The 21,406-nt window shown below is 43.5% G+C and overlaps 1 protein-coding gene across 3 annotated transcripts in view; it reads right to left on the bottom strand.

Annotated features, from left to right (window-relative positions):
* Window positions 1-21,406, bottom strand: part of RASSF8 (Ras association domain family member 8) — a 74,591-nt gene that overhangs the window by 5,596 nt on the left and 47,589 nt on the right. For all 3 annotated transcript variants that reach the window (XM_071422543.1, XM_071422542.1, XM_071422544.1), the window contains 3 exons: window positions 15,597-15,791; window positions 2,666-3,555; window positions 578-722 (listed from right to left, as the gene is read on the bottom strand). In XM_071422543.1, coding sequence (XP_071278644.1) covers window positions 578-722; window positions 2,666-3,555; window positions 15,597-15,699 — 1,138 coding nt within the window. In that variant the 5' untranslated portion in view covers window positions 15,700-15,791. The remainder of the gene's footprint in view (window positions 1-577; window positions 723-2,665; window positions 3,556-15,596; window positions 15,792-21,406) is intronic.

Genomic DNA, 21,406 nt, shown 5'->3' with positions numbered 1-21,406 from the left:
AGGAAACTCCCATCCAGATGTGGGCACGTGCAGGCTGTGCTGATCTCACTGGGGGCAAAGGCAATTCGCACCCGCAGTGACAGCCATCTGTGCAGGACTTCTGCACGGCTGGCAGCCCAGCTGGATCGGCTCCTGTTCCCGTGCGGCTGCTGTCTGGGGTTTCTGGGGGTCCAGACACATTCCTTTTTCTGCTTTGACAACACCCCCACCAGAAGAGGAAGAACCCAGACGAACAGCAATGTCAGATGTACGATCACGTTCTGTGCTGGCAGCCAGCCACGGCGGCCCCTCTCGAAAGCTGCAGGCTTAATGCGTTGCTGATGGGACAAACGCATGCCCGGGCACAGTGGGAGAGAAGTTCTCCACATACTGCTCTTTATTTAGAGCCTGCTAAACCCTTGGAATGAAAAGAAGCACTCGACAATGCGCTCTCGTAGTGTTTTGCTAATGTCTTCACTAAGGGAGCATTCACTTCACGTAGGAGTGCCAGCGTTAAAGTAAACGCGGCAGTAAAGGCACCGCCCGCCCCTTCTCCCTCCTTCCTTCCCTCCCTCCCGAAGCATTCCGAGGGCTGCACCTCTCTCGAGCTCCACATGTGGGGCCTCCTGCTCCACGGGGTCTGCCGGCAGCACCGTCACCTTGGTTCCCGTTTGCTGGATGAACTGCTGCAGGTTCACCTGCCGCAGCTCCTTGGTCAGTTGCTCCAGTTCTTGTTCCCTGTCCTGCCAGGAAACAGAAAACATCTCCTGAGCAAATAAAGCAGCATTTCATGACCATAGTTACAGTTGGGCAACTAATGCTTCTCCTCTTGATGAGAAAGCCTCCAATTTTTAAAGCTCAAATGCAAATTGATGAGTTGAAAGATATTTTAATCTTGTAATTTAAAAAGCCAGTCAACACTCACTAGCACTTACAGAATCACAGAATCAATTAGGTTGGAAAAGACCTCTAAGATCATTAAGTCCAACCCATGACCCTAATTGGGTTTTTCTTAATGTATTTTATTTTTATATTGCTTCTTGGATGACTAGCAGCTGTTTCTCATACCACCTGAGAAAAACCTTGGCACATCAGCAAACAAACATAATATTGTGAATGTTGAAAAATTAATTAACTGAGCGGCAGTCTGGCACTAAGTCTTACTTCTTCCTGAAGTGTCCAGCACAGCTTGGACAGCTCATTTAATTCTTCTGATCTTAAATTAAGTAAAATTCTTTTCTCTTCTTGTTCTTTGCATTTTCCATTTAAACTTTTTTGGCCAGAACCTTCTCACTCTGCAAGGGTTTTGTGCGATGAAGCCAAAGCCTGACTGGTTCCCCACCCCTTCAAAGCACAGATGATCATTTAGGATCTTTTTCTGTACTTCTGTCATGATATGCAAAATTTACAACTCTGAGAGATTATAACAGTCTTGGACTATTATTATTCCCACACACAGAGGTTGAGCTGCTTTAATCTTTAACTTCAGGCATGCAATAAAATATTTGTCTATCTCCTCCCCCTCAAAGCTCCATAATGCAGAGCTCAGTTTATTTTCTTGTGGACTTCCAGATTTGTGCACCTTTAGGTTTAGAAGATGACTGGAAGTCTGAATTGAATGGGAACTTTGCAAAGAAAACAGACTATGAAAAGTACCAAGCCAGAAATATTTTTAACTCCATCATAGCCTCAGTGAATGTGACTGAGGATAGATAAAACACATAAAGAGAACTTGAAGTTTTCCATCAGTGCAAATCCTTAAGTGTAGCATGTCTGGAAACTTAGCATAGATAATCATGGCCAAAACTGCTTACCGTTTTCATCCATTTTGCTTTGGATGAAAAACTTCTCCCCTCCCTCATCATCTAGGAAAACGAGCTCATACTGACATGGTTCTAAGGCAGGAGTAAGGATACGAAATCCCTTTACATATTCACAGTGGAATCACCTTATTACTACTGCAGTGCTGCAGAATATACTAACTGTGAATCCTGGGAATCAGCAAGGACCACAACTCCTGCTGATGTGTGGTGCCTTAGGACTACCCTATGTGGCACATAAAAATCCCAGGAGCTCCAATCTTCCCTCCACCTCATCCAGCTAGCAGTGAGTTCCTTTATTCTTTCATGCTCTATCAAGTTCCAGGTGATATCATTAACTTTAGCAAGGAAACAGGGACTGGATTCTCTTTTGACATGTGCCACAAATGCCTGAGGTGTAGAGAAAATAAAATCCTGAACACCAGCCAGTCAGCCAGGAAAAGAGGGATGTTGTTCTTTAAAACCAAAGCTCTGTAGGGTTGCAGGTACTTTACTTTAGCTCTGTACCTTTCCAGATGCTGCTTTTGGACTGTTCTTTGTAATTCATCTCTTTTGGTGGCAGACAAACCTAGCAAAGATCAGAAGTTTATCCTCAGAAAAGGCTATGATGGTGCAAATTACTGCTTTTCTTCTCAGACAGTTTGAATGAGCAAGTTAAACACGGGTGAAATAAAAACTGTCTGCACTCCAAAAAGAGCCCCACAAGCTGAAATGTGATTTGAAAATGAAAGCAACACATTCTGCCTTTTACCCTGATTCACTTTGGAAACTTTTTTGTGTTGTCTTTCATAGGCTTCAGATTTGTGTAAGAGAAATTAGTCACAGTCTTTGACTTTCTCTAGCTATGGATAAAATGACAGTCTTACCTGTAATCGCTTGGTAGCTTGGCCCAAAGACCTTTCTACCGCTTTAATGCCATTTTCCAATCTCAGACTCTGCTGGCCCTGAATATCAATTTCTCCCTTCACCTTCTCGATCTTTTCCTTGACCTCTTCTTCATTCACCTGGGACTCTTGAACTTCTCGCTGCAGCTTCTCTGCTTCAAGGCCACTCTCCATGTTGTGGATCTGAGACACATAGTCCTTGAGCTTACTTTCACACTCCAGGATCCTCTGCCTCATCTCCTGCAGCTGCTCCATCAGCTGCTTTTCATTCTCTTGTTCGATCTGCAGCTCGTTTTCCCAGAACTCTTCCTCCTCGATCTCCACTTCGTTCCGTTTGATCTTCTGCTCCAGTTTGAGGATTTCTTCTTCCAGGCTGGCATTGTACTTTTGCTCCCAGTAGCGGATCTCGGCTTCATTGGACTCCAGCTGCTTCTCGATGCACTGAAGCTTCTCCGTCTGGAGGTGGATCAGTTTCTTCAACTCGTCCGCTGTTGTTTTACAGTTGTTGAGCACCTTTTGCTTGAACTCGGATTCCTTGCTCTTCCCGAAGATGTCCATTAGCCCCTTGGCGCCGCCGGTGAAGGTGAGGGATTTCCTTTTCGGCTCCCTCCTCTTCATGGCCTTATCCCCGGGCTGCCTCAGCTTGGCCAGGGGCGGCAAGCTCTGCCGGTACAGAGTCCTCTCGGGGATGCGCGCCACGCTGTCCGACGTGGGCCGCTCGCTCAGGGAGGGCCCGGTGCGCCGCAGGATCAGCTGCACGTCGCTGGCGTACTGTCCCCACTTGTTGAGGGACACGATGGGGTTCTCGTGCGGCGCCAGGTGCCGCTCCGTGTCCCGCCACTTCTCGATCAGCGTGTAGCGCCCGGTGCGCCCTGCAAGGGAGCACAGCGTCAGCGCGGCCGCGGGGGGGCGCCACCGCTCCGCCCGTGAGGGACGGCACCGGGACGCGCTGGGACAGCACCGGGACCAGGGACAGGGCAGGACAGGACCGGGAAAAGGGGACACGGCTGGACAGCACCGAGACAAGGGACACGGCGGGACAGGATGCTCCGGTCCCCCACAGGCTGTTTCAGCGCACCCGCCCCTGCCGCAGCACACGCTGCCCGCACATCACCGAGTTCGCCTCTAAACCCTCCCCGCGCAGGGCGGGAGCGGCAGCAGCGAGGAAGGATTGACCCTAAGGTGAGAACCGTGGAACTGCGCAGTCCCGGGGCTGCCGGCGGGCTGGAACGGACTGGGATTCATGGCATCGCACAATGGTTTGGGTTGGAATGGACCTAAAGATCAGCCAGTTCCATCCCCCTACCATGGCAAGGACACCTTCCACTATCCCAGCTTGCTCGGTGCCACATGCAGCCTGGCCTTGGACACTGCCAGGGATCCAGGGGCAGCCACAGCTTCTCTGGGCACCCTGTGCCAGGGCCTCAGCACCCTCACAGCACAGGAGGAATAAAGCAAGTGACCCAGCAGGGTCACATAAATACACCCATTGAGAACCTCTAGGCCAAGAAAACAAGAACAGGAGTCCCAGATCTTTCATGCAGCCACATAGAAATATCCAGTGTGGAGGCAGTGTGTTTGCTGTTAAACTTTAACAGCTGCCTCTGATTGATGACTGACTGACGGAGCCTCAGCTCCCCTGTTCATGCCTTCCAGTTTGTCTGGACACTGATCCAGCCTGGGCCACAGCCTTTGATGCCCACGGCAGTGCTGCTGATGTGACAAACCTACACTGAGGAGAGCACAGGGACAAGAGCAGCAGAGGCTGCTTGAACTGTGAATGAGCAATCCCCGCCCAATGAACGGGCTCCCTGCACAATGTTGCCATCTGTACCAGCAGCTCCCACATCCCCACTGGGATCCCAGCCTTCAGGAAGAAGCTCAAGTCTTTCTTTAAGTGCTGAGTTTTTCTAATCGCTCCATTGACAATACAACTTACATTCATAGCTTCATTTGGGTTCTTATCAAACACAAAATTCAGATCAGCAGTCTTCCTCCTCCAACACCACTTATGGGATATTTTTCTAAGCACTCTCACTACTCTGAAATACAGCATTCTCCCTCTCCAGAAGTTTCCCCTGTCAAAGTAACCTCACTTAAAAGCCACAATGTTATTTACAAAAAGATGGGAAAGATCAACTGCTTTTAAAGCATTTGATGTTAATGAATTTCTGAACAGCTCCACAATTGCCATTAACCTTAAAAACATCATTAGCTACTTTAATGCATTACCTACATTCATTTTAATGAGAAATGATCATTCAAATGATTTATTTCAGCACATAAAAGCCTGAAATACCTGTCATATATTCAACTACAGAGGGGAGGAGTCAGAAGAAATGCAGTTATCCGTGGTAATACATTTGATGTGTTCTCTTACCTTATACTACCTGCCCATTCATCACACTTTTCTCAAAATGACAAAAATATCCTAATCTCAGGCTGGAGATCTACCCCTGACTTCTAGTCACATCACTCACATGGACTCCTCACTTCAGATTTGTAGGGAACAAGCTGCACTGTGGTGATTAACACACTGTGCACCCCTCTAAAATCAAACACTGCCTTCTGAAGGGCTTCCCAATCTACAAATACTGCATTGGAAATGCTCCTCTGCTCTCTCTGTCTCGCAATTAGATCCCAAAGAAAAGAATAAGAACAAAAACTGTCTGCAGAGGCACCACCTGGAGAACAGGTGGTTTTGGCACATGGCTCATCCTAGGGGGATTGGCTGGCCCAGTCAGAAACCAAAATGTCCATGTTCACTTCCAAGTTAGGAGTGAGGACTGAAAGATTTGGCTGATGGAAGTCAGCAAAACAAGGCAGACAGCAAAACTACAGGAATCTAGCACCCCAAATGCCATATAAATAAATGACTCTGGGTAGGGGCTGGGGAAAAAAGGTGGGAAAAAGCCCCAAACCTAACAGCATACTAACATGCTTGGCTAACACTCTCAGAAAGAGATTTAAGGCTTATTCTAATAAAGTTCTTCAAAATCAAGTTTAATAAGGTATATGGTGTAAAGTGAGAGATTTTTGCTAACTTGCAATATTGCTAATAGATCCATGAAAACTTATAGTTTGTAGCAGGCATTGGTGTTGTTACAGGAAAAATAAACCTACTACTGTTTGCCATAGCATACGGACAATAAATCCTGGAGAAGAATTTAGTGAAAACATACCCCAGGACAAAGGCTGCACTTCCCTGTTCTCTTTTGTTCATCTTAGAAGTTTCCAGCTTGTAATCATGGTTGTGCTACTCATGTTCATGTTGTGTCAGAAACAGACAGGTTCAAAGAAGTCCTGAAATTGCAAACTAGAGTAGGTACCACTAGGGGAGTGAGAGCAGAGTGCAGTTTCTATTCACTCTGCTATTAAATTCATTACTTAAAAAAAAAAAAAAGGGGAAAAGAAAGAAGAGGAGGGAGGAGAATAAAACTCTTAACAACCTTGACCAAAAGAATTAAGCACAGACTTGCCAAGAAATATTTTCATCTTAGCTTAGGGTTCCAAATCAACACGCAGCCCTAAATAATGAACTTGGCACTCAAGATCCACATAAAAGAAAGTGCTTTGTAGAAATAATACTTGCACAGTTCAACAACCACACCTGGAGCTCAGGACTGCTCTAAAACAAAGCTGTTCTCTTCCGAGATCATTACCCAGGTCTGGTGCTCAGCCTGTGCATGACGCAGATTAACAATACCCAGACAACCACAACTGTGATGTTTGCCTGCATTAGAGGGGATTAATTCACAAATGAAAGGGTGAATGAGTTAATTCAGAACTAATGACAGAGTATTTCAGAACACAGGCGTCCCTGTAGCAAACTGCTGGGTTTGATGTGCAGCCACCACTGACAAGGAGAAAGCAGCTTGCCCGGGTTGTTGATGAGGAACAGTTTGGCACCTGCATGCTGCTTCTTGCCCTCTGTGTTTGTCCACAAGCTTCTGGACACAAAAAGCACCTGGCAGAACTCAGTCCAGCCTCATTCATGCAACCTTATTATTTTAAAAATTAAAGTTACAGTTGCATTCAGGTAATGGCCACGTATCAGCAATGCACAGCATTCCTCAAATTATAGTGTGTTTCTCCAGCTGAATATTATATTGAATCCCACCCAGAATTTTGCAATATCTCCAGGGAAGGTTCAGTGACCAGTTCAGCAGTGAATTTCCCTAAAACTTCTGCTTTAACTACAACTAGAACATATTAGACTTTTTTTTTTTTTTAATACTTCTATCAAAGCCTTGTATTGATGGGAATGCTAGAGAAAACCATCCAGACAGGCCCAAAAAGCACAAGTAGTGCTGTGTTCTGTAGTTTCCTCTTCAGAAAACAGGAATTCAAGGGCTGGAAAAAGCAATGAACTTCTGCACTCTATTTCAGGCTCAGCTACTTCATGGGCAGCAGGGGAAAGGTGGTTCTGCTCCTCTCTGCTGTGCCCCCCCTGCAGGGCTGCATCCAGCCCTGGGCCCAGCATAGGAAGCACAGGGAGCTGCTGGAGCCAGGCCAGAGCAGGGACACCAAGGGGATCAGAGGGATGGAGCAGCTCTGCTGGGAGGAAAGGCTGAGGGAATTGGGATTGTTCAGCCTGCACAAGAGAAGGCTTTGGGGTGACCTCATTGTGGCCTTGCAGTGCCTGAAGGGAACCCACAGGAAAGATGGAGAGAGACTCTTGGCAAGGGCCTGGAGTGACAGGACAAGGGGCAATGGCTTCACACTGACAGAAGGAAGGTTTATACTGGATATGAGGAAGAAATTGTTCCCTGTGAGGGTGCTGAGGCCCTGGCACAGGGTGCCCAGAGCAGCTGTGGCTTCCCCTCAATCCCTGGCAGTGTCCAAGTCCAGACAGGGCTCTGAGCAAGCTGGGCTAGTGGAAGGTGTCCCTGCCCATGGCAGGGGCCTGGGATGGGATGATTTTTAGGGTCCCTTCCAACCCAGGCCATTCTGCGATTCTGTGATTATTACATGGTCCCCAGAATCCCCATTCTACCCTACATGACATTACCATCTTAATCACCAAGAACTTGTATCTGTTTGGCAGGCAGCAAATGGCAAGCAGTAACAGAAGCAGATACATATTTACATCCCTGAAGCACACTGCATCTGCACAAAGGGCAGTGTCAAGGTTAATAGGTTAAGTTTCTACCTACAGCTCCCGAAGCACACAAACTTATCACAGGTTCCATTAATACAGGCACACCTTCAAAAGAATAATTTATTTCAAAATTGAGAAAGACACTAGGAAAGGAAATATATAGACTCCAAACTGCTGATGTTCTGACACCCTGCAAATAGCTGTCATGAGTGGTTTGAACCTGGATTTCTTGTGATATTAAATGGCAAATTGTACTCAGTGTCCTAGATCTGGCTCTGCTGCACAGCCAAACACAAGCTCTGGACCCCAGTGCCCATGCCATGTGCCCAGCCACTGTAGTCTTAGCTTGGGATTGATATAATTGGTGTAATTTGCTAATTTAAACACAGATTCCATCACAATGAACAGTGATTAAACGAATGAAATATAGGTACAAGGTAATGAACATTTTTTAAACTCTCAAGAGGCAGATTTTTAAATTATACTCCGTGAAGGTAGTAGGACACCATTACTCACTTCAAGCTCCTCTATATGCTTTAATTTTTGCAGCTGACACAGTAGACAGAGCAACCATTTCTGCTGCCAAAAATGAAAATGAAACTCCAAAGGAAAGCAGCAGTAGCAACACTCTTGGCAGGACTGTAACCTGAGAGGTCATCAATTCCCTTTTTCAGGACAGAAATGATTCATCCTATTACTCCCACCCAAAAGTCCATCATCCTCTACAAGCAAAGCATTTCAGGCACTACATTTATTTTGGTATGCAGGTAGTATTATATACCATGAAAAAAAATTATCTGTGCCTTATCTTTCCCATCAGACTACAAATGTTAATGCCAAGCACCAAGCAAGATCCATCTTTCCATTAAGTGTCTCCCATGCTTCAGAGCCAGGACCTACAGCAGTGAGTCAGTGCAAGCAGGTGACTTCTTGCCCTGGTCTCATATCATTTCTGGGAAAAGCGGTGGGATGAGCAGTCTTAAACATGAGGATACCTCTCCTTCCCTAGAAAAGGGGTTGGAGTGGGCAGGAGCAGGTTTTTGTCACCAGAGGTCATAGAATCATTTAGGCTGGAAAAGACTGCCAAGAAGATCATTGAGCTCAAGCTGTGCCCAATGCCCACCTTGCCAGCCCAGAGCACTGAGTGCCACATCCAGTCATTCCCTGGACACCTCCAGGCATGGGGCCACCAAACCTCCCTGAGCAGCTCCTTCCAATGCTTAACAACCTTTTCCATGAAGAAATTCCTACTGATGTCCAACCTGAACCTTCCCTGGCACAGCTTGAGGCCATTCCCTCTTGTCCTGTCTGTTGTTCCCTGGGAGCAGAGCCCGACTTCCCCTGGCTGCCCCCTCCTGTCAGGCACCTGTGCAGAGGCAGAAGGTCCCCCCTGAACCTCCTTCTCTCCAGGCTGAGCTCCTTCAGCCGCTCCTCACAGGACTTGCTCCCAAACCCTTCAATGCAGTCTTGCTCCCAGTTTCTCCTCTGTCCCTGAGACCACCAGGATACACTCAGTGCAAGGGAAGTTCCCTGGAAGACACATTCCTAGTTCCCATTTTCCCCAGGGGTCCCATCACCTCTGCTGCACAGCAGCTGTGCCAAGAGTCTGCCCTGCAAAGTAGCACTCTGGACAGTCTTGGGAAAAAAGTGGTAAAAAAGAAAATGGTCACTTAAGACAGAAGTTTTAGGACAGCCACACTAAAAGAGAAGTTGCACTAGTCTCAGTCTTGAGCTGAATCTGAATGAGCACCCCAGACTTATCACAGTGCATAGTAAGAATAAAGACACTGTCACCTGCCTGCACACAGGTCTCCATGGAGGTAAAGCCAGACCGGCCAACACCTGGCTCCAGCCAAATCCAGACTGCCCAGTGCACTGAACAATGCACGTGGATACAGTTTTCTGACCCACTTGGTTTCCCAGAGACAGCCTTCCAGCCCTAGGGCTGTCTTCCTTAACAAGGCAATGCAAAGAAAAAGTAATTGCATGTGGGTAAAATCTTCTAAGAACTCATAATATGTGGAACACGTGGGTGAAAATGCTCTGCCTTACCAAAGGGACAACAGCATTAACTCCTGAATCTTTAACAGCACTGACTGAAAAGCAATTTCTGGCAATTTTAATCAATCCAGGATGATTTGAATTCAGTATCTTTGAAATATGAAGCTGACATTTCATTCATTATGTGATACTTAAGTTAACATCCATTGCAATTAAAAAAAAATTACCATTCTGGCTACCTGAAACTCATTAAATACCTAAGATTAAGAGGGGGAAAAAAAACCCTTCAAAAGAGAGGTTAGAGTTTTCATTATTCAGATTTCTTAACTCATGCTATGTTTTGCAACCACAGGTATGAAATACAATAGAAAATAAAGAGTGAGAGGAGTCCAGTCCTAGGAAGAAATATCCATAGAGATATACAGGCCCCATGGAAGGTCTGCTGAGTTCTCCAGGCACAGCCATCTCTCCTTGTCTTTACCAGGGCTGAAGCCTTAGTTCATTACTATTATTCTTGCTCTCAAAAAAGAATATGCAGGAGTTTATCACAACCTGACAGAACAAAGCTCTCAGTCATCACTTCATACTTTCAACTGCCTTTTTTCCAAGCACCCTGTGGTATCACACTTATTTTAGAGCTGTGTCCCAAATAGGTGAAACAATGGGCAAGTTTGGCTGAGGTCACACAGCAACACATGGCAAAGCACATAGAGCAGCCCAGGTCCCTCTTGGTGGGGTTACTGTCACCAGATTTCTGAACCAGAAAGGTTATATGATCACACCATGGGATCACCACAAAATTTCTTGTACTTATTATCCCTCTTAATGTCACTATTTGAAGTGGCAGAGAATGAAATCTTGGGGTTGAAAAAACACAAATTCTTAGCAGGGACACCTCCCACTATCCCAAGTTGTTCAGAGCCCCATCCAACGTGGCCTTGAACAGTTCCAGAGATGGGGCAGCCACAGTTTCTCTGGGCAACCTGTGCCAGGACCTCCCCACTCTCATAGGGAACAATTTCTCCCTCATACCCAATCTAAACCTGCTCTGTCAGTGTGAAGCCACTGGCCCCTGTCCTGTCACTATATGGTTTTATAAAATAAGAGATTTGATCTTTCTGGATACAACTCTGGCTGAGCCCTACAATGCTCTAACACATGTCTGAGACAGCACTGACATTTTAATAAATACATTCCATTTATCTTTGAGGAAAAATACTCAACTGGAAGAGAAAAAAAAAGAACCCTGATGGCTGCATTTGTTTAATTTTAAAAAGAGACAGCTGTACTTCTTGTTCAGTGAAGTGTCGCTCATGATTCTCCATCCAGAAGCACCAAAATCCACAGCACTATTTAAAGCAAGTCTGCCAATTTAACTATTTGGCACAGAAAATTACAGGGAGGAGGGCAGAAGGTTTCTTTTGGTAAGAAATTCAAGCTTCATGTCTCTAGACTGAAATATCCATAGGGAACAAACATTCTGAGCAGAGGAGATGCATTCTAGGCTTCAGGAGTAAAAAAAAAAATCACAACAAATACAATAAAAATCCTCATGGGGGCTGGAAGTGGGAAAGCAGCACTTTGAAGGAACAGGACAAGTGTGTTTGTAACTGCACTACTTGTCACCACATTCCTTTGGAAGATTTTTTATTTTTTGTGTTTGAATGGAAAACAACCAGTAAAAGCCAATTTAAAAAAATAATCTATAGTTAAACTCCATCAGCTAAAATGATTGACTCACTTTTTTAGGATGCACCTGCTTTTCCCCTCACTATTACAATGACTTTTTGAGAGGAGTCACTATGCTCACACACATTCAAAACAGACCTTTGGCGGGATTCATCAATCATCTCATCACACACAAAGTTTAAAAGTATCAAGAACTCTCTTTTCCTTTTTTTCAGTTGTCCAAATTATGAACAGGAATCAAAATGACCAAGCAATGTTTATATGAAGCCATTCTGATTTTCACAGAATGCACAGAAAACTTAGCAGAGAATGGGACATTTTTAAAAGAGACAAGGATGAACCTTGGAAAAGCTCATTTCTCCTGGTAAAAATATTTTCAAAACAAGACTCGTGGTTCTCTATTTAAACTGTGTGCTGAGGTGTGGTTTTTTTTGGTGAAGGCTTTGTTTCTCATTATTAAATAATCTCTTCTCTTATTTGTATTAAAAAGCCAAATCTTTGTCACTTGCAAACAGTTTGAGTTAAAAAGAAAGCAGACCTAGATAAAACTCATAAAGGGTAGTATCAAGTGTTCTTAAAGAGCCCAGTGAGAGATGATTTCACTCTCTGGAAACTTGTAACTGAATAGTTTTATGTCTGTCTTGAACAGAATTCCAGCGACCCGCCCTCCAGCTGAGGCAATTCCAACTCCTTCTGAGTTACAGATACAGACAATTTTAGTATCCAAAGTTATATCCAACTGATATTATTTTCTCTTGCATTCAATAAACTACATACACATTTTTAAAAATAAGCTCTGTTGGGGCACCAAATGAGACAATTCTCCCCTTTTTTTTCCCTTTTGTTTTAAAGAATGAGACTGAGATTTAACTTCAGTTCATTTGAGACTGAGATTTATCTTCAATCCAAACAAATTTAAAAAAACAAAACAAAAACACAACCAACCAAAAAACCCTAGAATTCTTACTTTGGGTAGTCATTTCCTGTTCTGCAGTGATGAAGAGATGGGCAGCAGGGGAAAGGGAAGGAGTTCACAGTGCAAGAACAGGTAACACAAATGTTATTTATCAGGAGTACAGCCCCAGAGAGAGACTTTTTACTGGAAGAGCTCCAATTTCTAAGGAATTAAGGAGCATTAGGCAGGGAAGTTTTAGTGACAGAATGCCACAGCCAAAGGATTAGACAGACACTAGCTATGGAACAGAACCTCTTACAAAGGCTCATAGCCCAGTATAACTTGATTTTTTAATGCTAAAATAGCCCCAGAACATTAAAACAACAACAACAACAACAACAAAAAAAAAACCCAAGAAACTGTATCCTGAAGTTGTTATTGAATTTTCATGATATGGGGGAAAGAGTTGGAAAGTGCATAGATGGAAATATTTTTGTTGCTTTTATCACAGCATCAGGAGACAGGACCCTGCATTTGATCAAGTGACAACAAAAGGCATTTTTTAAAATACAAGAAATTCCATTTAAGGACAGCACACTCCGACTGCCAGGGTGAGTGAACACTGCTACAGTCAGGTCTCCACACTTGTGCATATTCAGAACCCAGCTGCCCCTGAGCAACCTGCTCTGCCTGGCCCTACTCTGAGCAGCAGAGTTGGATACTGTCCAAAGGTGCCTTCTGAGCACAGCTCCATACTAATTTTGATTTTCCTCTTTCTGAAATACTGGACAAAGCTTGATTTTTCACATGTCTAGAATAGAGGCAGCTTCATTTGTCCATGAGAAACTTCTTAAGTATGGATGTCTTAATCCAGGTATCTTTGGCTTGTGCCTTCCTCAGTGGATATGGCTATAAAATAAGCCAACTTTCAGATATTCCAGACACTACACTTCAAGAAAATAATATATTTCTTGCAATTCACATTTCAGGCTCAGTGAAGAAGACTGTGTTTTGTGTGTTGTATGCTTTAAGTCAAGGACCTAGTAATAAACTGGAAGGCACAACAAAACAAAAGGAGTATCTCACAAACTTTACAGACAGACAAAATAATCCTGAGTGCAGCCAAGTTATGTGACTGCTGAAGGAGCCAGACAGCAAAGTGGAAAATCCCATCAGAGCCAAGCGAGGAGGAAGCCAACTAAGACTGGCTACTTTCCACCACCAAATGTCAGGTGATAGTTAGAGGGATCCATTTTCATAGATTCCCATTCAAATTCAAGTGACAATTACTCCTGGTGAGCTGGGACCTACATCCAAATCACAGGGGCAGCCAGATGGTTCTGTCCTGATGAATGGCCTGACAGGAGGGCTGGGAAAGCCCCCCCTGCCAAAGACACACAGGTGTAATTTATATGGTGCTTGATACTGTCCTAGCTGTCCCAGCAAGAGGGGAATTGTTCTGGGGGTTTTCTACAGAGGCTATTTGCCTTGGGAAGGAATTTCCAAAGGATTTTCTTGATTTGGCTCTGGTTGCAGCTGAAATTTATCTCAGCATGGAACCAGTGTCGCCTGTCCCAGACAAACTGGTGACGTGTTACAGAAAAGGAAGTCTGCAGAGCTGACAAAAACCTGTGTGTGTTTCCAAGGCTGAGGGAGTCTTTACAGAGTTCAGGCTAATAACTGAGGATACAGAAGAAGACCCAAGGAGAAATTACACAGGAGAACATAAAATTACTGTCTAGAACTGGGAGTCTGACATTTCTGTGGGAGAAGGCAAAGGAAACAGAATGAAAGGGATATTAAAAACAAAGTGAAGAACAAAAGTATCACAACCATTACAATATTTCTAAACATATATCACTTAATCATGACTAGAAAATGATCATGCCAGCAGAATTGTTTCTCAAAAATTTTGAGAATGTTTCTCTGCATGCAGAAATTGAGATATGGAAGCTATTGATGAACCAATTACCATTAAACAAAAAGCTGCAACAAAACCAGTAAAGAAACATTTAACAGTTTAACATCAACTACAATACTTGAGAGAAAAACTGACTTTCTACAATTTTTAAATGAAGCTTTAAAAGCTATTTGGTGCATATAGATAAGCATATTTTGTTCAATCTTCTTAAAGTATAAAAATGCCAGTCTTCCACTCCATCAGATATAAGTAGATGGAAATTATGTTTAGAAGTTTAACATTTAAATAAACAAACATCAATTTCAGAGAAATTGACTTTGTGCTTACAGGGAGAATACCTTGCTGACATTCACAGATCTAACTTTCTATTAGAAAATCATTCTTTTCAAATTGAGTCAGACTGCTAATACAATCTTGCAAAATTGCTGGCATACTGAAAAATACAGAAGCTCACCTTTAAACTATTCATTTTAGGTAAAACATAAGTTTTAAATTGCATAGTATTGTGTAATAATACTATTAATTAGTAGTATTATTATCTAGTATATAGTGTATAGTATTATTAATAATACTGTAATATACGAAATTTAAATAGTATGTAAAGCAAATTATAACATTTTAGTGAAGAATAGGTATCAGCATAGGAAATACTGATGGGATAAGGCTGAGGCTTATTCAGGATGCCCTTAATCACTGAGAAATATCTAACAAGACTTTCCTGTGGTGGAGCCTGAAAGATTTTATTTTTCTCTTCTAAACTGTTCAGCAAAGGGATAACAGTCTAAAGACTTCCAAGTTACCCTTTCATGAGCAGTGAGTTATGTGGCATGCAGGAGTCAGAGGAGACCCTGAAGGATCTATTTCATTGATCTATACTATTCCCAGTATAGCTAAAGATACTTACAGTGGGTATAATTTCAACAAACTTCATTAGCCAACCAATTATATTGAACTGCCAATTCTATTTTTGAACAACCAATTCTATTTTCTTTGGTACTCAGAATATTGACAGTTTAGCACCTTCCTTAGTCCAGGCTTTATTTACAACAACCAATAGCAGCATAATTATTATTATAGAGAGAATAAATTTTTTACTGAAAGGAAGGTTATAGATTTCAAAATGTTTCTTTTCTGTCTTTTCAGTCTCTCTGGCACGTGAAAAATCCAAGGCTACAAGTTTACACTGCAAGATTATCCCACTGCACGCTGCATTTTCTGCTCTGCTGGTACCCAGTGCTCCCCCACCTCCCCTGGGCTTAGCTTCACACAAAAAGCTTCACCCCACCTCCCATCTGGCAATACTCACCAATAGCCTGAGCAAGGGCTATTACAACTTCCTGGCATGTTGTGACTTCGGTGACCCCACACACAATTCTCTGCACTCCATCCACCCATACTTTGAGCTCCATGGTTCACCAGATCATCCAAGAGCCATGAATGCAAATCAGTCAAGTCATTCTTGCAGCTGCACCAGAGACATGCAGCTGACTTCCTGCAGCAGCTGGAACAGAGAAAAATCCTGGTCTTAGAACAAAGAATCGCAAATAACAAAGAAGTTAACAACTTCACCTCCTTGAGAGCCAATACAACCTCCTTGCTTTGAAAACAACAACAGGAACCACACACTGAAGCATTCTGGGGGCAGAGTGGCTGGAAAGTACCCAGCAGAAAAGGACAGCAGGTGCTGGTCAACAGCAGCTGAATACGAGCCAGCTGTGCCCAGGTGGGCAAGAGGGTCACTGGCACCTGGGCTGGGCCAGCAATGGTGTGGCCAGCAGAGCCAGGGCAGTGACTGTCCCCCTGCTGTGGGCACTGGGGAGGCCACACCTCAAATCTGTGCCCAGTTCTGGGCTTCTCACTTCAGGAAGGACATGCAGGGCCTGGAGCATGTCCAGGGAAGGGAACAGAGCTGGGGAAGGGGCTGGAGCATGAGTCTGATGAGGAGCAGCTGAGGGAGCTGGGAAAGGGGCTCAGCCTGGAGAAAAGGAGGCTCAGGGGGAACCTTCTGGCTCTCCACACCTCCCTGACAGGAGGGGAGAGCCAGGGGCTGGTTGGGCTCTGCTCCCAGGGAACTGCCTCAAGTTGTGCCAGAGGAGGCTCAGATTGAATATCCGGAGAAATTTAATAATGAAAGGTTTGTCAAGTACTGGAAGGGGCTGCCCAGGGAGGTCTGTAGTCCCTACTGCTGGAGGTGTCCAAGAAAGGACTGGATGTGGCACTCAGTGCTCTGGGGCTGGGTGATAAGGTGGGTATCAGGCACAGGTTGGACTTGGTGTTCTTGTCCAACCTCAATAATTCTATGGCTGCATTCTAGGATCCCATGCTACAACAATGTCTACCTCTTCTGCAGACTTACCCAAAGCTTCATTACAGTTTATTTCCTGAAATTTTATGAGTTGTTACAAAAAGAGCACCCAGAGAAAAAGCACTAAATAAACAACTCCAGAATAAACTCATAACAGTTTTCAGTAACAGGTGCCCCTACTCCTTTATATGCTGCCTGAATGTTTCCAGGGACTAGTAAGTAGCTTTCAGTATTAGTTCAATAATTTCTGGCAGGTGGAGCTGCAGAAAAACAAGAGGGAAACATTTTTAATTACAGCCATCTATGAGAGTCCAACTTTTGTTTCCCTGCAGAAGCAGCTGAAGGTTCCTATTCCCAAAAAACCCATGCATTTTGTACCAGAACCCAGAGAGCAAAGCGAGCAGACAGATTGCTTCTCTCTCCCCCTCTAAAACAAAAAGATGCATCAGGGAAAGTGTTCTAGGGGTGCTTTGACTCCTGCCAGCACTGTGCTGGTTCTGTGAGGAACCAGATGTTGTCTAATATATTTTCCTAGGTTTTTCCATAGGCTCTGCAATGATACCATGAAAAAAAATTTGTACTAAACTGACTAAAGTTTGTTGTCTTCAAATGATAGAACGCTCCCTCAAAAAAAAAAAAAAAAAAAAAAAAACAAAAAAACAAACAAACAAACAAAAAAACCAAAAAAACCAGGCCACCAATAATGATGATTAAAGCTTAAAAACCCCAGAAACTAACAAGAAAGCAAACACCCAAAAACCAGCTACAAGCCAACCAACAACAAAAAACCAAACTCAAACAAAGAAAACCTAATGAGACAGCTGGGCTGCTTAGGCTGATAGAGGGAAAATAAATAGTGATAATACAATAAAAGAAGCTAATGTACTCAGGTAATCCCATATGGATAAAGTGATAAAACTAAAAATTTTTTTAAGACTTAAGTACCAGGAAAATGGGTAACAGAGAGATGGAGTATAAGAAATCTGAAAATTAGGGGAGATTAGTGAAGACAGGCAGGGTGGGGTTACACAAGAAACATGAAATCAGATGATGCTGATGGATTGAACAGAACTGCACCACATGGAGGCAGAAATGGTGCAGAGAACACTGCACAAATACCTAGTGTGTTCACATTTACAGTGTAACCAGAGCTGCTTTCTCCTGGGGATGTGAACATCTCTTCCTGCATCTAAAAGATGCACCACTGCAGCCCCCAAGCTAGAGGGGAAAAATGACTTCCCATCTACAACCAAACAGTTCACCCAGCAGATGATAAATACTGACACATGATGCAGAGGACACCTGGAAGATCCTCACCTGACAGGCTGGGGGTAGCAACAACCTCAGAGCCTGTTAGAGCCCCACCACACCAACAGGATGAGCTTTAGCAGAAAAGCACTAAGCAGTAAAGTCAGGGCAGCAAACACCCCCAAAATACTGCCCAAACCTACCTGTTCAGAAGTATATGTAAAGCTTGTAAGTAAAACCAGATCTCAAATAGAGTTGCACATTCAATAGAAAAGTGATCACCTTTAAGAATATTGATGTATATAGAAATAGTCTTTTGAGACATGAACAAGAACCTGAAAACCCAAAGAGGTTTTGATAAACATTCTCCCACATAAAACTAGGTGATTCAAAGAAAATTTCTATCTACACAAGCATTAACCATGTACAAACACAGAAACACTTCACTTGGGTTAACACCATCTTAATGTACCAATAAACTAAGCAGAAGAAAATCTTTTACCAGCCTGTAACATAGCAGTGACTGAGAAAACACCTCACCAGCCTCATCAGTGACCTCTGCTATTTATTCTTGGACCAGTTGTCTTCACAAATAAACAGACCTTACATTCCAAGCCCAGCTGTAAGGAACTTTATTAATTAACTTAATAACTTGCTGAGGGTTGAACAGTTCAGATTTCCTGGCACCGACCAAGCCATCTCTCCATGTGACAACGCACACGTCAGCAAAGCATCCGACAGCTCTAATTGTTTTTCTGTCTGTCAACATCCAAAGAATTATCTCAATTTAGCAAGCCAGCAAATGCATTTTTCCCCCAGTCAGCACGCAATGTACAGTCTTGTGCTCAGTGCAGATCAGATTTGGTCATTTGTTTGCCTACAGTCCATCTTTGAAAAAAGCAAAGACTAAAGAGGAGCATCATATAGTAAGGAAATATTTGCTGACACTTCCAAGTTTGAAGAAAGCATTCACCAAAGCTGCAAATGATCTGAACAAAGTGCCTTTGAATCAGTTCAAGCTCAGGGGAAACATTCCCATTCATTTCCTACAGGACAAATAGTTTTAATAGACCAAATACGGTTAAGAATTTGTGGTACGTGCATCCCTCAGACCAACAGGCAGGGCTGAATTAAAGGAGTGTGTTAATAAAAGGGCTGCCCAGGTGGAGTCCCCATCCCTGGAGGTGTTCATGGAACAACTGGATATGGCACTCAGTGCTCTGGTTTAGTTGACAAGGTGGGGATCAATCACAGGTGGGACTCAATGATCTCAGAGGTCTTTTCCTCCATGGATTCTGGGATTCCATGTGCCCCACAAGAGCTCACAGATTCCCCTCTGGGGACCTGCCACTAGGAACATACACTCACATCAGAAATGTAACATCTCTGGGCTGAAATCACTGTGTCTCGTTAGAGTTTCTAAGCAAAGCTCATCTGTACGAAGTCAAAAAAAAACAGGTCTAGGACTGGTTTGGTTTCTAGGATTGTGCAGTAGAAGTTCACAGAGAGGTCTGAAAACCAGAAAATTTTCTGGCCACATGCTTATCTCTGCTTTAAAATATAATTCTGTAGCACTGTTTCATTAGTCCTTGGTTTTCCTTCACAGGTATTCTGTTCTTTATCTGCTGTTAGTTAACTTTCATACCAGTAAAAGCTAATTTGCCTCCCCACTGATGGTCATCTGACAGCTCCAAATATATTTTTCAGCCTGAAATCTGTGCCCGTAATGCACATTGGGCTTTTATCTTAGAGGAGGCAAAATAAGCCTTACCTCTAACGCTGTGCAAATTTCTTTCTGAAACCAATGGAAGGGCTGGGGGAAAAAAATCTCACTTCAGGTTCCTCAATCCCATGAGTTCAAAACCAGTTCACCTTATGCATATTAATTTCAGCAAAGACTGGGAACAGGAATGCAAAACTAATTTACCGAGAGGCGTGCAAGCCAAAGCACGCCTGTGATCACAGCTTTTCCCCAGTTTGTCAGCCATCAGCTCCACAGCCACACACAGTTGTGCTTGGAACCAAGTACTGGAAATCTGGCATTCCACAGCTACTTCCTTCCCCCACTTCTCCATTACCTTGCCTGAAGCTTCCTCAATTACCTTGTTTACCATGCATTAAGCATTTTCCCCAAATTCCCCTCTTATCCTAATTGGCTGATGGTATCTTACTCTTTCAGGTATTTGTTCAGTTTTTACATGTGAAGAAAATCCAGCATATAGATACATATACTCACACACAAATATATATATATAGCATATATATGCTACTATTTAGCTACCTCTCCACAACTTATTTACAGAGAAAAATAGAGAAGGCTGAAGCTTCACAAAAGACAAGCAGATCAGACTAAGTGCAAAGGACTTTAGCATTTAAGAAGAAACAATATTCCAAGCAGATGTTTGCAAGACATTCACTTTGCCATAAGTGTTAAGTCACAAGGAAACCTGAGAGCTAAAATCAAGATGCTGATTTCACCTCATTTCTACTTTTTACAAGGTTCACACTGCCTGAAAGCACCATGCACCTCAAATCAGGGCTAAAATCCTGCTGCAGCAGAATTTTGTCCAACCAGTTCAGCGACTTTCTGTAGCCCCAGCAAGTCACCAGCATGTTGTTTAGTACACTTGAAAGTCAGGGTGCTTTCATTTGTAATTAGCAATAACCAAACATGATTTGGAGTTTGGCATTTACCCTTTATTTTTCATTCCCTGTGCACTATGGCCAAGTTGTGCTCCTTGTTTTTCCCTACTATGACACCAGGTAGGGCACTGGACAAACAGGCAGCTTGTTCCACCCATGCTGTGAGCCATTAATAAGAATAATTACTCAGTGCTAGTAAGGCTTGATTGGAAAATACCAAACAAACGAGCACAAAGAAGCCAGTCCAGCTACCCAGAAAGTTTATAAGCCATCCAGAAGAGCATGAACAGGGATGCATTTGGGAGGTCTTCCCAACCAGAAGAATCCAGGTATGGAGCCAAGGAACATTTTTGCAGATGAAGTTAACTGCAAATACAGAATTGGCTACTGGAAATAAGCTCCCTAGTATTTACCAAAAGCCTCCTCTTTTAGACTGATGAAGAAGAAATATCCTACAAAATATGCAGCTTCCCATCAATAAATGGGCAAAAATATTTCATGTCAGGTGCAAGTAAAAAATATGCAGTAAAAGTCTTCTGCAGGCAAAACTTCTACTGAAAGGAACAGGTTGTGGGTTTGAAATCAGTCCATGACTTTCTTTGAAAGAAGAGTGTTTACACAGAGCTTTATTTGTGGGACTAACCCTCGTGGAGGTTATTCTTTTGCTATTCCAGAAGAATGCTCTGAGATAAAAAGCACTGCTTGAAACAAATAAACCAGAGGTCCCACAACCATGAAGATGACAGTGTTGAGAACAAGCTTGAGAGAGAGTTTAGGACCAAGGAATTTTCCTCCATGAGACTGGCCAAAAGATGTTGTGATATCTGTGTCAAACAGGCCGAAATCCTGATGCCACAAGTGATATCTAAACACACACCAAACACACACACACCCCCTCACCTGTGGGAGGACAGCACAGC

Source organism: Agelaius tricolor, unplaced genomic scaffold (assembly GCF_023055355.1).
Source record: "Agelaius tricolor isolate 1412-34295 unplaced genomic scaffold, bAgeTri1.0.p SCAF_3, whole genome shotgun sequence".
NCBI lineage: Eukaryota > Metazoa > Chordata > Aves > Passeriformes > Icteridae > Agelaius > Agelaius tricolor.
Note: the sequence above shows the minus strand (reverse complement) of the source record. Positions and strands in the feature narration are given on the sequence as shown.